Genomic DNA, 16,269 nt, shown 5'->3' on the forward strand with positions numbered 1-16,269 from the left:
TATGATCAGCGCTGAGATCAATCTGAGTGCTCCTAGTTTCAGCCCTTGGTTGCATAATATAGCTTGGGTTGTTTTCCCTTCTGGTGACCGTGGTTTTCAAAATATGGCACATTGCACTCTGTCTCTGTAGAAATTTAATACCTGTAGCTGCTTGATGCTTATATGCAGGTCAGACTCATTGAAGCCATATGGAATATTCCAGCCCAGAGGACCATACTTCTTCCTCTCCTGAATAAGAGCATGGAAGAAGCACAAGCCATACAAGAGCTTCTCCCAAACCTAATGGAGAAATCAGAGAGTCTGCATTATGTAGAGACCTTGGATTTATCAATTAAAGATATAATATTTTGGCTGCCCCCCCAGCTTACCAACTCCTTCTTGGGGCAGTTACTAAAGAAGCCTGGGTCTGAAATAGGATCTGATGAATAAGACTTTAGTATGTTTAGTCGAAGTCCAGTAGGTGGCTCGTTAGTCATTTTAACACCATTTTGCAGAATGGCCACTGGAAACTGATATCAGAAAGATAGTTTAGGGTCAATAATTAGATGAAAGCTCAAACTTTTAGGTTCAGACTAAACCTGTCGTGTTTTACCTTGGGTGAAGGGTAGCTTGTGAGCCAAAGGCGAAAGTCTGTGTTGCATGTTTGAAAACTGAGTTCCTCACAGATCTTCTCAAGGGTGTTCATCCAGGAAACAGCCAAGTGACAGTTCTGCAAACACAACCATGTCCCTTTGGCCATGGCTGAGGATATCATTTTTGCAGCGATGGGACCTTGGCCCTGCCCCAGTGAGATGGACTGGAATTTGTCACCTATCATGTTGTTGTCCTTTGCAAACTTCATTAAGCCTGTTGAGCAATATAGTTATTCATACATATTGTCACAGTGAGAATTATATAAGCCTTGAAAGTGTAATATTGGGACAGTGGGACTTACTGGTCATGGGATCAGCTCCGGGAGACAACACAAACACCAGTGGGATGGTGGCACTGGAGTCCAGGTAGCTCTTCCTCAGGTCAAAGGGAGGGGGCTGTACATATCTCTTCCCCAGTTCATCACTTACATATTTATTCATAGCTGGCACTATCTTATCAGGTCTAAGACAACGAACAATGATCATCTTCTGCAGTCCATTGAGTTTTTCACTCCAAGGTGAGGGCAGAGGAGTTTTCCATGGCTCTTTGCTGTCATAAATAGGCTTGAAGTCTCCTGGGCTTTTGATCAAAGCATCTCTGTGGAAGAAATTACACTTTGGTCAAAAATATTATTACTCAAAGAGAACAAAGTATAGCATTATACAAGAGACAATGATGAAAAATATTTGAATTTTTGTTACTTGATTCCTTGTAAACCAGCCAGATTACTGGCTCTACAAAGCTCATCCCAGCTCTTGTCCTGCAGCCAGCTAGGATCAGGGTTAGCAATAGTATTCTGCAATCCCACTCCTCCAGTCAACAAGAACATGAACTCAGAGTATTGAATCTCCTTTTTCCCCCTGAATCAAAATATCAATAGAATATAAAAGAACATAAAATTCATCTCTAAAAAATGTATATGTACAAAAGATGGTATCTATTGCTACAAACCTAATTAGATTAATCACTATATCCAAGTGAGTATAACTTACAGAAGTAGATTGCAGCACAAAAGAAAGGAGAAGAGGAGTTTATCTTTTTCAAACAGAGACCGACAGACATTGCTGTACAGGTTATATGTGAAGCGATCAATGAGGTAACTAAGTCTCTTTCCTAGGATCTTGGACTTGTTACTACATGAAAGACAAAACAACAGAAGTTTCAAATTAACACAGACCAAGTCACAAAATGAACATTGGCACATGCTTAAGTTTTACATTAAATGTCACAGTGCTGCATTAGTCTTTTACTCAGGATATCCCAAATCTAAAAGAAAGATTACAGACTAAATAAAGAGTTCAGTTTCTACCCTCGACCAGCCACAGTGCTTAAGGCAAAGGGTGAAGACTATACTGAGTGTTTACAATGGCTTCTTGTATGAAGAATAAGAACATATTATTTGTAAAAAACTTTGCAATTGAACTAAATGTCATAGTGCCACAGGGTAAAACAGCAGCATAAGCACAACAATTAATAAACATACACACAATAGCACAGTTAAAAAAGACGATAACAACAAAAAATATCCCATCGAGCAGCAGTTCCCATAAGTTTTTGGCTGCACACCCCAGAACATGCAAACTCCACACAGACAGATCCCGTGCTCGATCGGGGCTTGAACCCGGAACCTTCTTCCTGTGTCACTGTGCTGCCCTGGTTTGGAATTTTACAAAGGAAATGTTTATTTAAGTCTTTATTATGTGGGAAAATTCCACTTAAAAACCCTCCAAACCGCCATCACATTTCTTATCTTGCACACCCTCTAGTGGAAGCTTGCAAATCCCTGCCATAGAGCAATAGAACCAAGGCTGAAGGGAGAAAGCTCTGTTAAAGAGGAAGGTTTCAATCCTTTTTTAAAAGTGCAAATAATCTTTAGTGTCTTTGAGGGTCAGGGAGAGTATTACAAAGACAAGCAGAACAAATAACACGTAATATAATCAAGAAAGTTGCAGTTTGTTTGTGCTTCCTGTTCCAATATCCGATTACATTGTCTGTGAAAATATTTCATTGTTTTTTTGGTTGACAGTTTAAATCATGGTAATCACTAACCTGTCTTGGATAGATTTTACAAAGAGGTTGACAAACCAGCTGAGGGAGTACTGGTACATAGGGTCTATGTTTGTCAGGTCAGCAATGCTGAAGAACAAGATAGAGGAGTGCTCAGCAATGACTCTGTAACCTTCTCTAGACTCTGCTATCTTGATCTCCGTCTTCTCTGCAATCTGGGAAACACATAACCAGAAGAAAATCATATATAACACCTATCTTATTCACCATCTAAATTACATATTGTGACAATGCATACCTGTTGTTTCTTAGTTATCTCATTGGACATGATCTTTGCTGAGTCTAGAATCTGAATGGCACTCTCATCCTCCAAGATATTTCCTTCAGATGACTGCAGTGTCTCAAGGATCTTGTCCTCAATTTCTTTCAGCTGCCTGACATTTCCCGCTGACTGCAAAATTAGTGCATTTCTCTCCTCTTCTAGCTCTGGCCTATGAAGCAGACGAAGTTTAAATAATGTTTTACTGAAGTGAAAATGCATGTACAAGGAATATTAGAACCAGGGAAATTAGGATGGTTTTTCATTATTAACTTAAAGAAAGAAGTAAAAATGCTGAGTAAAAAAACAAAATGCCACAAGTTTTAAATCAGACAGACTTTTTTCCATTATGCACTTGAAGACAAAAGAGCAGATGTTGAGGAAAAAAAAATGAAATGCCAGAAATAAAGTCAAACTAATTCAGTTGAGGAAAAATTTGTTTTCATTGAGCATTTCAAGAGTAAGACAAAATTCTGAGAATAAACTTGACATTTTGAATTAAAGTGAATCTTTTGAGAACATATCAAACAATACATATTACTACCCCTACAAAATGCCCAATTAGGGAAATTGTACTTTAGAACAGGCTTTAGTAAAAAAGAAATTCTTTGTAATCCATCATACATTTCTGAGGAAACCTATAAAAACTTTTTTTATGAGAGCTACCTCTCCTTGGCAACCACAATCCCCAGCAGTTGGTCCTCCAAACCCTCTGGAGTTATCATAAAATTGAGCAAGGACACCTTGGTGGCGAGCTCTGGTAAATAGTGGGGGTTCCTCAGCTTAGTGGTGATGTAGAACCAGAAATCACATGAGTACTCAACCACACTCTCCCCCAGCCGGATGCAATCCACTCCACCTTAGTGGAAAAAAATAAAAATTTAGATTTTCCCAAGTAACCTTATTTAAATCTGAGACGGCTCTTTGGCATCCCTCTCACTTTCCCAGCACCTTGTTTGAAAATTTGTTTGAGAAGCAAAGGTTCCAGTGAAGGATCCAACTCTTCTCCTACATTTTCCAGCAGCAAGGGTGTTCCAAATTGAATGCAGTTTTCTAACACTCTCATATAGTCCCCATCTGTTAGTTTGACTACACTCAAGTTGTTGTCTTTCTCTAAAGTCCTTATCCACCTGTTGGCCTGACCCTGAGGGTCTATCATCAGGGGCCTAAAAGAAAACATAAATACATTAGGTGGATCTTAAAATGAAGAACACAACTTAAGCAACTCTGGTATCAAGACATTTCCACAATACAGACTCACCATCTACGTGAATTACTGACAATAACACCATTGTCGATCGAGAAGGTGTCACTGGGAAGGCCGGCAATGTTCCAGGTCCTAATCATAATGGGATCTCCCAGGGTCTTACTCAGAGAGAAGCTGTCTGATGTTGGAATATTCTTAGACTAGAGATATACGTAAGGGCAGGTAAAAACAAAGATTTGAAGCCAATGAATATGACTAAATTCAAATAGAGCAGGGAAAAGAATTTAAATAAGAAAAAGAGGATGGTTACTTGACACAGTTTGGTCCATAATTTGGTGCAGTCCTGTCTGAAAGCAGCAGTGAAAGCCCCAAGGTAGGTGATGACACCAGCAGAGATAAGAACATCCCCAGTCAAGTTGTCAAACGTGTTCTGCAGATCATCAGCTGCCTTTTGCCATCTAAGCAGACATTTTGTTTTTTTTGTTAATGGCACATTGTAATCCTTTTAATTACAGAAAATTAGGACCTGTGTCTTATATATCACCTGGCCTTCTCTCCACCCAGACCACCAATGAGTTTCTCAGCTCTCTCCAACTTCCTAGAGCACACATCAACCTGGAGCTCCAATTTGGATTTCTTTTCTGTCTTCTCTTCAAAGTTTTTCTGAAGGGATGCCAAACGGTCCTCAACCTCCCTTAGCTCAGATCTCTTCTGATCCAGCAGGGACATGGTTTCAGCCAAACACTTCTGGGCCTCAATTAGATCAGCTTTTTTAGGAGCAACAACCTATATACACAGATCAAAGTATAAATGGAAGCAAGCATGTATATTCGGAGGGCATGTCAAGAGAAAAAAAGCCCATGCACCTTTGCCACCCTGTCATACACCTCCATTGCTTTAATCCACTTACAAAGGCCCTCTGCTGCTGTAGAGGCCTTGGCCACGACACTAGGGTCAAAGTCAGAATTAGTCATGTACTCACTGCGTATTTTTTGCATCACAGGAACCTGTAATGGAGAAATAAAAAAGATAAACTACAGTTCTCTCCTCTGAATATATTAAAAATTATGTTTTTTGACACTCACAGGAATATTGTCCTTGTCATAATCACTAAGATCTCTTAAAAAGTTCATGTCACCCAGTAGCTTCTTACTCGGACCCCAGTAGTCCAGAACCTATGCATTAAAACAAAATACTGGGATTTTTGTTTTTATTATAACATTTAATTAGTGTTTTAGACACAAAAATAAGTAGTAGATATAATTTATTTAAAAACCAACCTTTTGTCCAGTTCCAGCAGGACTGGTTTTCTTATCAGGCTTTATACCCTTCATTACACACAAAGCTTCCATCACCAGCTTCACTCCGGGTGGTGGGTTTTTCATCGACTTCATAATTGTGACATCAGAGGGCTTCAATGAAGAAGAAAGCACAACTTACTCAGCTTTCTGAACTGCAGTGATCTGATTTCAGATGGTACTCACCTTCAAAGTGTCCAAAGCTGATAGGGCCTCCTCCAGGGCAGGGGTGGCCTCAGCCAACTCCCTCTCACACTCATTCTTTAGAGTTTGAGCTTCATCAGCTTTGATAGATGCTGCTTTCTCATCTACTCGCACAACATTACTTTTGGCTTCCACCTCTACAGACTCCTCTTCAATAACCTGAAAGTCATCACATCAATTCATATATAGAGTATATGGTGTACTCTTAATTAGGCTTTTGGTTCTGACAGTCCCTAAATAGGCTGCCCTGTGTTAATTTTGGCACTTTGCCTAAAAGGGACTGTTGCTGCTGTTGCCTGCCAGCAGTTATGTTTTTATTGTGTTTATTTCATGTTTTTATTTATTGCTGTGAAGCACTTTATGATTTTGTGTCTGTGAAAGGTGCTGTATAAACAAATTTTACTTAATTACTATTTACATAGATTATTCTTACACCATGTTTACGTTTTGACAGGTAAGATATATTCACCTTCATCATTTTGATGTTGTCAATTTTTGCTTGTTCCAGTTTGGGCTGTAATTGTACTTGTTCCTTCTTCATCTCACTAACCTAGAGAGATATTCTTATAATAGGTTTGGCAAAGGTATTTCATATTTACATTTGTTGATTAAAAAATACATACAGTTGTGTTCAAAATAATCGCAGTCCAACATGACTAACCAGATCAATCACTGTTTTTGGTAGAAATTATATTATTACATGTCAAACAATTTATCAGAATATGTAGTAGAATCATAGAAAACCAACAGACACAACATTTATGAAATGCATGTTCCTGAGTCCGTGTAACTGAATACTTAATTGAAAGGGTCATGTTCAAAATAATAGCAGTGTGGAGTTCAATTAGTGAGATCATTCATTCTGTGAAAAAAATAGAGGGATCACGGATCAATTTGCATATATCAAAATACTTGAAAAGGTCATGTTGCCTTATGCTGAAAAGGAAATGCTCTTGAAATGGGTGTTTCAACAAGACAACAACCACAACACACCAGTAAGCAAGCAGTATCTTGGTTACAGACCAACAAACAAAAGCCAGCCCAATCCCTGGACCTTAATCTGATAGAAAACATGTGGCATGACATCAAAAATACTGTTTCTGAGGCAAAACCAAGAAATGCAGAGGAATTGTGGAATGATGTCAAATCATCCTGGGCTGGAATACCTGTTCACAGAAAGTTCGTTAACTCCATGCAACACAGATGTGAAGCAGTGCCCAGAAACAGTGGTTATACAACTAAATATTAGGTCAGTGATTCATAGGAAGACTAAATCCTAAAAACTTTGCAGTTCATACAGTAAATATTTGAGTTTGCAAGGATAAAGGCAGACACTGCCATTTTTTGAACACTCATATAGCAATCATTCACTTTTCTTAATTTTCTGAAAAGTAATTTAAAAAATTTATACATTTTTCTTCATGTTTTGATTTTGAACATAATTTGCAGTGTTGCCAGTGCATGGAAATAAATATTATTATAAGGATTTTGAGCTTTTCTCACATTTTCAAACACATTGCTATTATTTTGAACACAACTGTAATAATTAGAAACTTAAGGGGAAATGTGCTCTGTATACCTGAGATTCAGCAAATGCTAGTTTGTCCAGACCATTAGTGTACCTCTGTTTAGCCCTCATGACAGCGTCTCTTTTTTGAGTGAGGAGCAGACGGAAAGCTGCAATCAGCTCCAGATAGGATGTGGGTGTAACATAATTGTGCCGACCTAGCTCAGAGAGGAATCTGAGTACACAAGAACAATCTAATTAATAGCGTCTAAGTGTACATTTCCTTTGATAATACATGTTTTATGTGTTCTCATGTTATACCTCTGTGAGAGCTGTTTGGCAGAGGTATGGAATGTTATGCAGATGGGTATGACCTCCTGCCTCTCAATTGCATGCATTTCCAGTGTTTTCAGGAGAGAATGGGCAACACGCTCAAGAGCCTCCTTTGGCCAGGGCTGTCAGGTCAGAGAGAGATGAACATAAAAGTGAGTATAGAAACAAACATAGGAGCATGCAATCTGACACTACTGACACTGCCAGGAATAGTTTCTATGAGCTAACCCGTGTGTCCAGGTGGCTTACTGAATGACACAAAGACATGTAGAGTGTATTTAGTTGTCCTATGGAAGAATACACAACACAAGTTATCATGCTTGCTAAGTACCTGGAACCAGTCAATGGTGCAGCAGTTGATAAGAGACGGGAACTGACGCAGCCGATTTCGAAAAGCATCCCCAATTGGACTGAAGGCCACAACTATGTGCAAGTTCTGCTTACAGCGTGCCACAAAGAAGGCAAACAGTGTCAAAGGGCTCAACTCCACATTTTTATTACTAGCCTGGGCAATGGGTCGTACTGACTGGAGAAAGAAGACAAAGTATGATTAATGCTAACTATATATGGATATGGGCTTTACACAAGGTCACAATATCTAATATCCTACCTCCATGATCTCTTGTTTCTCATCAATGGCAAACAGATTGGGCACTTCCCCTGTATTCAAGACACTGTCCAGGTCTGCTAGAAAAGCCTCATCTTTGATCTGAGCATCAGTTAGCAAGAATACAGTTTTTTGACCTTTCACCCCTGTATTTTTCAGCAGCATCTACAATATCAGAAAAGGGAAGGAGACAGGGTATTAGAACTTAGTAAGTTATGAAGACATTGTGAAGGAATCACAGCCAGAGATGAAAATAATATGAAAAGAATACTATATATTTGGAGGACAGATGGCTGTGAATTGTAAAGCAGACCTTAAGGTCATTTCTCCATTCAGTCAAGCCATAGCTCTTCGAGACCTCAGGCTGGAAAATGGTCATGTGAGCCATGAATGTGGCCAGACGTGTGATGGACTGGCGTCCACTCCCTCCCACGCCTACTAGCAGGGCATTCCCTCCAGGTTGCTTCAACACACGGCTGATTCGGGACAGGTGCTCCAAGACATAGCTACAATGTCAGAACATTTCCAGGTAAAAACTGTGTACATAAATGTGCATTCCATATATCTTATCTTATCTTTCTCAAGATAAGAAAATGTCTTGCCACTGGATATAAATTCAGACTTTAAGTGCCATTCTACTTAATAATTAATTTCATGAAAATGCTATTTGTGCAGCTCATGTCATTGAATCAGCTCTATTGATACCCAAGCAATTTACCCGAAGATGACAAGATTCATATGATTCTTGTGAATCTGGTTGTATTCATGAAGACGTGACTCCACCACCTCAGCAAATTGCTCCATGGAGGGCACTTCAGCATACAAGCGTTCCTCATCCTCCAGGTCGAGGCTCATGTAATCACCAAACAGTAATTTCTGCATGTCTTCTTCAACCAGCTGAAAATGCAAGCACATGTTAAATGAAGTGAGTTTCCTGTAAGTTTTTCTGAACCTAGAATAAAACAGAAGCCAAAAAAATATCTTGGGCAGCAATAAATAAAAAGGCCAAACCAGCTCCTCTTTCCTGTGTCTATACTGTAAATCTGCTGTCTTAAATAATAAATCAAATAACTGCATAGTAAACATAACCAAATCACAACTTACATTCTTGCCTTTTTTCAAGTCATCAAACACCTGATCAAAAGACTCTTTAAAGTGCTCTTTGAGGATACTGTTCATCAGCTGGTAGAGCCATGCTCGATCTTCGTCATCTACAAGACGGTCGTAGTAGACGCGGAAGACTTCATGGACAAATAAGCGAATCAGAGTGTTCTTGTTCTCCACAGTTTCCTTCCTCAACAAAAGACAGCCCTGAATAACGCGTGAGAAATCTCGCAGGTTGAAGGTGTAGTGAGACTTGGCTGGAGTAGGGAGCAAGTTTTCCATGGCTTTCTTATAAACCTTGAAGAATCAAAAGCACACAATTTTAAAACAGCAGCATTGGAGAAGAAAATAAATGATAGATAAGCATCTGACACATGGATAAATGCATGTATCTCTCATGAGAACTCACTTCCATTGTTGCTGTCACTATTTGGGTACCAACGGTGAAATATTCAGATGGAAATTCATTGATTTTGAGATAGAACGCTACCACAGTGGAGAAGATGCGAACCATGGTGTCATCACTAAAGGCATTTATACAAAAAATGTTGAAGTGCCGAAGGAAGCGAGATGTCACAGCATTCCTTCCACCACCAGGAGGACACATAGCTGAGATGAGCTGGAGGTCGACAAGCGTGATCTTCGAAGTAAGCTTCAAGCCATACCTGCCAGAGCAGATAAACTCAGATCAGTGACAATGCTTAAGCTTATGTCAGTTCATTTTGTCCTTTCCAACATCTTCCCTCTCTTGTTTTAGTATCAATCTGTCAACTAATGGTGTCAGATTTATTACCAGTGTCCATGGTCGATGTACTGCCGAAGAAGCTCCACAGGAGGCTGTGCTCCAAACTGTTCCAGTGCTGGCATATTGAGATCATCCACAAAGAGGATACATTTCTTTCCCATAGGTGGTCCAAACACCCCCTTTCTTCTCTTATCTAACCTGGACATAATGATATTCTAGAGGATGTAAAAAAAACCAAAAAAAACAAACAAAAAAAAACATGCATAATTTTGCATTTTTTTCACAGCTAAGATAAATCATGTCATTTTTTTCTTTTGTGAAAATTCTAGTCAGATGCTGACCTGCGTTTGGTTGGCACTAGTTTGGGCTGAAAAATTAAGGAAGAAAGGTAGATAGTGCTCTTTGTCCAGATCATTCATTAGTTTCTCCTTTACATAGACTGACTTTCCAGTGCCAGTAGGACCCGCAAGCAGAAAGGGCCTGATGAGAGAATAAGTTTTGTTTAAATAAATACAAATCATTTATATGTGGCACAGGCTTAAGTCAGACAATATTTTTGTCACATATGAAATGTGGCATTTGTTTATCTATGCCACTGTGACCAACTGGAATACTCACACTCCATATCTGATACAAAGGTCCATGAGGTAACTATAGCGAACTGTGTCAATGGTGTGAACAATGATCTCCTGGACTTTAGTATTTTTGTCACCCAGGTTGACATCTTTGATGGCATCATTCCAGTGAATCCATTTGCCTTTTCCTTTAAACTGTACCAGAAATGTAAGCATGATTTTCACACTTAAACTCAAGCGAAACCCATCATAGTCATGTGATGACTAGGTACCTCATAGAAGAAGTCATACACCGGGCCTTTCTCATCTATCGGACACTCCCATTTCCCCACAGTAGCAGGAACTGGATGATCTTCGTTCTTTCCAGACAAAATCACCTTGATGAACTCACTAAACGTCTCTCTGCTGTTTGCATCCAAGATGCCACCCAGAGACCACACCAGGGAGAAGGTAAAGGCTGCCTGCATTGAGAATAACAGAGAAGAGGAAGTGTCATACAAAAATAATGTCAAATGCAAAGTGCAAATATAAAACACAAATAAGTGCAGCTCTAAACAAAAGTCTTGAAAAGGATTTAAATTTATAGCAAAGTAAGTGAAGTCCTTTTACCATGATCCAAGTGCGAACATTTCTATCACCACGATCCATTTTTAAGGGTTCAGCGAGCAGCATTCCAAACAATCGACATAAGGACACCACTATATTGCAGTTGCTGGTGGCAACAACCTCCTGTAAACAAAAGTGTGATCCAGGCTGACAAAACATGTTTTTTTTATATATAAATGAGTGTCAACATCAGCAATTACTGTTTTACTGATATCTGACTGTGGTTCATTCAAGCAACACTCACTCTGCAGTGTTTACGTAGCAACCTGAAGGCAGGAGGCAGCACCCAGTGGAAGAGCTCAAGAAGTAAGGTGCGGGTTTCTGGGCTCTGCATCACATTGGGAAGACTGTTCATCCAGGAGATCACTAAGGGCTCCCAGCCCAGCAAGGATGGGTCCATGTAGATCATACCACATCGACTGACTGTGGCAGGCTACAGTGGCACAAAATAACCAAATATCTCAAACATTCAAGATCATATCAAGCACAGTTAAGCTGTTCAGGTTTAAGTTGTCTAATAGTCTAAACATAATTAACATACGAGCAATTATTAATCAAACAAACATTGCATTTGACTCCAAAAACTTAACTTACAGAGGCTTGTGATAGGTCCATTGCTTCAAAAATCAGACTCATCTCACTGGACATCTGAATAATTTCACCACTCATCAGACATAACTGTGGAGGAGGTGCAAAACAATAAAAATCTTTTTTAGAATGAGGAAAAAAATGTATTAATGTTGCACCAAACTCTGAAATCGGAAAATATCAAATATCTTTACTGTCTGTTATGTACCTTTTTGTTGTCATCTAGCACAGTGTTCATGCTCTCAATCCACAGTGTATCTATGGGACCATCAAACACCACCCATTTACGGTCTGGCGTATTAGCCGATGCAAACTCACGAAATGTGTTGGCCACAAGCCCATCTGTCCACTAATTATGGGGAAATAATGAGAACAGAATAGGAGAGGAAGACATGGGTACCTGTTGACATAACTCCTTCAGAGGATCCATCAAGCATTTTTATGCACATTGAGAAATAATTCACTATTTACAAAGCACAGTAGTTGTAACAAGAGTATTATACAGTTTAAGTATTGCACATATATTGCACACTAAAAGGGAAATGGGCATGAGCACAGGAGAGAGGATAGACATAGCATTTTCTTTTTAACAGTTTTACAGCAATGTGGTTAAAGCATGTTTTATATTTGGATTCAAACCCAACTTGTGATACAATGAGTATAGAAACATCAGGATCAGAAGCACAGTACTACCTCGTGTGAAACTGGGTCAAACTGTCCAAAGAGCTGTCCCATGGTAATAGATTTTGGATTCAATGTCCTGAAGATGACCTTCTGTTCATCACCATATCCTCTCTCATTCATGGTTGTCAGTGTGTCAGCTAGAACATGCAACACTTTCGTCTTTCCTGCGAATGGGTCTCCCACCAGCATGAACCTAATATAAAAAAAAAAAATCTTCACACGTTATCCCAATTTTTTTGGCTACATGTTTATTTAGATAAAACATACCCGTGCCTGACAATCATCATCTCATATGTTTGGATCATCTTATGTGAGAAGAACTTTGTTGGCTGTACATTGTGATTTTTACAGCACTCTGCAGCAGCTTTCAGAAACAACTGCAGAAGAAATGCATAAAACACAGATTGTAGTCTCCAGTGAAATATTTAATATTAATATGTGTACATTGTTAGATCTGACCTGATAGTCTGCCTCAGGAAGTGAAATTCCGGGGAACAAATCGCTGACGATTCCATTGAACAGCGGAAGATCATGTGGAAGAAACTTGGGCTCATTAACATCTTTTATGGACCTCAGAAGCTGGGAAAAAGGTGACAGAAAAAAACTTCAGGCTAACAAACCAAAGAAGTCCACAACATTGTGCAAAAACATTCATTTCAGTTGAAATACCAGTATATCCTCATTCTCATCAGGATACTTGAGTTTGAGGTTTCCTGCAGCCACAAGAACAGCTTTGACAGCCCTCATGCCATAATCATAATGGAACTGAGATGAAAGTTGTTCTGAACAGAGCCTGTAGGTCATGATGATCTTTACTGAAAGAGGCTTGGCATTGAGGAATCCATATGAATACAGTGAGATCTCTGCTATTAATGTATAGTTTGGGACCATCATCGCTACTGAGCGGAACAACACCTGAAGAACACAGACAAATTAACAAATTTAAGAAAATCTTAAGTTAATGAACATTGACACATTGCTTTTTAGTGTGTTACATCATAAAGAAGGTATATAAAAGCACAGTGTGTGTCAAATTTTGGATAATCAGATATTAGAAAGGACACTTGAAGGATCAGTGTCACATGAATATGTTTTTAATCCATCAAATCAATATCAAATCAATCAAATGTCAATTCACATTATCTGATAAAAAAAATTCAAGGACCTTTAGGTTGTCTGGGAGTTCTGAGCGTCCTGCATAGCCTGGGTTCATAGTTATAGACACAAAACAGTTGGGGTTGAGTTTGAGCAGGGTCCCTTCAAAGTCAAAGTACTCCAACTTCCTCTCAATGGCCCTCTGGATACAGAGTAACTGCTGGGCCACCACAGACAGCACCTCAAGCTCAATACGGTTGAACTCATCGAAGCACGCCCAGGCACCAGATGAAGCCAAACCTTTGAAAAACTATGAGATTGCACCAGTGTACATGTTAATATTGAATACATTTTGTAATTTAACAGTAATGTTAGAAATATGAATAGAGGTTTGACATTTCATGCTTGCTTTACTTTGCCCATTGCGAGGTAATCCAGTCCATCAGAACAGTTGAAGACCACACACTGCACAGCTAGAGCTTTGGCTAGATCTTTGATGGTCTCTGTCTTTCCTGTCCCAGCTGGACCCTCAGGTGCACCTCCCAAATTTAGGTTGAAAGCCCCAATCTATACCAGAGGGAGGGCATTGGAATTTGATGGTTAAATGTCAGATTACTCAGCATTACTGCAATAAAAAAAGTCACATTCATGTTTAAGTAGGGTTTTTTTTTTCAATCTATTTTTTTACCAGGGTTCTGTAGCATCTGTCTGTAAGTGGGGTGATGACCAGACGTGGAGAGTTCCCCAGGTACTCATAGGCATACTTAATATCACAATTTATTATTTGAACACAGACATTGTCATCGCTCCAGTAGTATCGAAGCTGAGCTAGCCAATGGAAGTCTGTTTCATCTGATACACCTATTATACATGGAAATTTATTTTACTTTACAAGCATTACTTTCTGCATCTGTAGTGATAAAAATTCTCTATTATATTGAACACCGTGGTGTACTGTACCTTTTTCAATTAGCTCCATGACTACATCCCTGGCGTGGACATCAATTGTAACCAGTGCACCTAAAGTGATCCGTGTTTGTTTGGACAGTTTCCCTCTCACAAGCACCACAATGTTATTCAGCTGATTGTTGAGTTGCTGGTGATAGATATTTAATCCCTAAAGAAAACAAAGGCAGAACATAGATTTTATTTTTTGTTCCCAAAGTGAAACTGTCAAGGTGTCATGCCTAACACAGCCCATACAGATTACCTCTCTGTATCTCTATGTAATAATTTACATTTTCAGGGGGAAAGTATTGCAAAATTTTGAAACAAAAAACATAAAACTTACATGGGCCCCTGTTCTGATGGCTTTATGCACTTCAAAGGTCCAGAACATTTGGGAGGTACAGAGTACCACCTGTCCCGGCCACTCCATCACCCACTGGCTCCGCGGGGTCTCAGCATATGCCTTTCAGTACAACCATGTTCAGCTTTCTTTTGAAGGCAATTGTGTAACAACAATTCACTTTTTACACTTAGGGCAGATCTTAAACTCATCTGAGTGCAGATGGGAAGCACAAGATAAAATGGCTTTAATACACTCAAGGCAGATCCAATTGCACCTTGTGTTTCCTGTGACAGGTGCATGGGGGATACCAGCTGCACTGCTGGTGATGCTGAGGGATTCACCTATAAGCTGTGTATACTATATGTGCCTTCATTAATTCATAGGTGTGTTTTCGGTGAACATGCAGCTAACCAATAAGAAAGTCCCCCCCGAGACCAAGGTCCTTTGCATCAGTCATCTTGCAGATCTGTCAAAAATGGCAGCTTAGGTATGAGATAGTTTTGCCTACTGTGTCCCAATTGTGAAATATTGTGTTTTGCTTTGCACTGGTGTAAGATAGGGCCCTTTATGTTCATCAAAAGGTGCACTTCTTGCCATCTGAAGACTATTATTGTACCTCGGAGATACAATGTACCTTTAAAGGAACATTTTTCAAGTATTCCCATTAGTACAGAACTGTTCATGTCTCGTACATCCATTTTTGAGTGTTGAGTTTAAAAACCTTAAATTATCCATTATCAATGGAAAATATACTGTATGTATTAGTATAAGTTAAGAAATCACAGTTCTGTGAAAAAAAGTGATCTCACCTTCCTGGAACAAAACACTACATCTCTGACACTGCGAAGCATTGTATTTTCCACCTGCACCAGCCACTTCTCCACAGCTCCTTGGGCATCAGAGGTGGGAATATGCTGGATTAGCTCAACACGCTCCCCTTCACTACTATACATAGCCTAGCAAGGAATGGATGCAATTTAGTTGAGTCATCTACCTTTAAGATGAGTAAAAAATAGAATATGTGTGGCTCTTACCTGGATGTCAAGATTGGGCAGGAAATCTAGTTTGGAAATACCCTCAAAGCACTTCTTGAGATGGGGTTGAACTCGCAGTGGGTCCTTGGTCTCACACAAAATCTCCAACATTTCATCATTGGACAAAAAGAAGAACCTACCAGTAGCATCAAAATGATCTTAACATCTAATTGGAGAATATGAACACTGCTAAATCATTCAATTTACCTTGGAAAAAATAAACGCTTTGTCTCGAGATAAGCATTCAGTCCTTTCATGATGCTATCCAGGAGGCTGTTGGAATCTTGAAGTTTCTCTAGCAAACCAGGCAGTGAGGTAGCTGGCAGAACCTACAGTTACAAGCCACCACAGTTAATCCAAAATGTGTTTCAGTCAGATTTTCAATATTCCATTCCATTCCATTTTCTTCCGCTTATTCCTGTTAAGGGTTGC

The 16,269-nt window shown here is 39.4% G+C and overlaps 1 protein-coding gene across 10 annotated transcripts in view; it reads right to left on the reverse strand.

The window, feature by feature from the left end:
• Positions 1–16,269, reverse strand: part of dnah12 (dynein, axonemal, heavy chain 12) — a 35,387-nt gene that overhangs the window by 7,440 nt on the left and 11,678 nt on the right. For 8 of the 10 annotated variants that reach the window (XM_086213767.1, XM_086213769.1, XM_086213766.1 and 5 more), the window contains 46 exons: positions 16,045–16,166; positions 15,838–15,973; positions 15,613–15,759; positions 14,804–14,923; positions 14,473–14,629; positions 14,201–14,373; positions 13,927–14,079; positions 13,583–13,822; positions 13,087–13,332; positions 12,877–12,996; positions 12,685–12,794; positions 12,427–12,610; positions 11,942–12,082; positions 11,740–11,823; positions 11,390–11,578; positions 11,149–11,268; positions 10,812–11,000; positions 10,583–10,734; positions 10,306–10,444; positions 10,013–10,179; positions 9,629–9,884; positions 9,220–9,516; positions 8,834–9,012; positions 8,429–8,621; positions 8,119–8,280; positions 7,840–8,034; positions 7,497–7,630; positions 7,248–7,410; positions 6,138–6,218; positions 5,651–5,827; positions 5,447–5,578; positions 5,252–5,341; positions 5,033–5,173; positions 4,711–4,952; positions 4,477–4,624; positions 4,221–4,366; positions 3,911–4,125; positions 3,626–3,818; positions 2,939–3,131; positions 2,683–2,855; positions 1,626–1,766; positions 1,335–1,493; positions 935–1,230; positions 593–846; positions 369–509; positions 142–279 (listed from right to left, as the gene is read on the reverse strand). In XM_086213767.1, coding sequence (XP_086069893.1) covers positions 142–279; positions 369–509; positions 593–846; positions 935–1,230; positions 1,335–1,493; positions 1,626–1,766; positions 2,683–2,855; positions 2,939–3,131; positions 3,626–3,818; positions 3,911–4,125; positions 4,221–4,366; positions 4,477–4,624; positions 4,711–4,952; positions 5,033–5,173; positions 5,252–5,341; positions 5,447–5,578; positions 5,651–5,827; positions 6,138–6,218; positions 7,248–7,410; positions 7,497–7,630; positions 7,840–8,034; positions 8,119–8,280; positions 8,429–8,621; positions 8,834–9,012; positions 9,220–9,516; positions 9,629–9,884; positions 10,013–10,179; positions 10,306–10,444; positions 10,583–10,734; positions 10,812–11,000; positions 11,149–11,268; positions 11,390–11,578; positions 11,740–11,823; positions 11,942–12,082; positions 12,427–12,610; positions 12,685–12,794; positions 12,877–12,996; positions 13,087–13,332; positions 13,583–13,822; positions 13,927–14,079; positions 14,201–14,373; positions 14,473–14,629; positions 14,804–14,923; positions 15,613–15,759; positions 15,838–15,973; positions 16,045–16,166 — 7,728 coding nt within the window. The remainder of the gene's footprint in view (positions 1–141; positions 280–368; positions 510–592; positions 847–934; positions 1,231–1,334; positions 1,494–1,625; positions 1,767–2,682; positions 2,856–2,938; positions 3,132–3,625; positions 3,819–3,910; positions 4,126–4,220; positions 4,367–4,476; positions 4,625–4,710; positions 4,953–5,032; positions 5,174–5,251; positions 5,342–5,446; positions 5,579–5,650; positions 5,828–6,137; positions 6,219–7,247; positions 7,411–7,496; positions 7,631–7,839; positions 8,035–8,118; positions 8,281–8,428; positions 8,622–8,833; positions 9,013–9,219; positions 9,517–9,628; positions 9,885–10,012; positions 10,180–10,305; positions 10,445–10,582; positions 10,735–10,811; positions 11,001–11,148; positions 11,269–11,389; positions 11,579–11,739; positions 11,824–11,941; positions 12,083–12,426; positions 12,611–12,684; positions 12,795–12,876; positions 12,997–13,086; positions 13,333–13,582; positions 13,823–13,926; positions 14,080–14,200; positions 14,374–14,472; positions 14,630–14,803; positions 14,924–15,612; positions 15,760–15,837; positions 15,974–16,044; positions 16,167–16,269) is intronic. The other 2 variants (XM_086213768.1, XM_086213771.1) reach the window with 2 other exon arrangements.

Source organism: Aulostomus chinensis, chromosome 9 (genome assembly GCF_037954235.1).
Source record: "Aulostomus chinensis isolate RoL2024-O1b breed Wild chromosome 9, RoL_Achi_v1.0, whole genome shotgun sequence".
Classification (NCBI taxonomy): domain Eukaryota; kingdom Metazoa; phylum Chordata; class Actinopteri; order Syngnathiformes; family Aulostomidae; genus Aulostomus; species Aulostomus chinensis.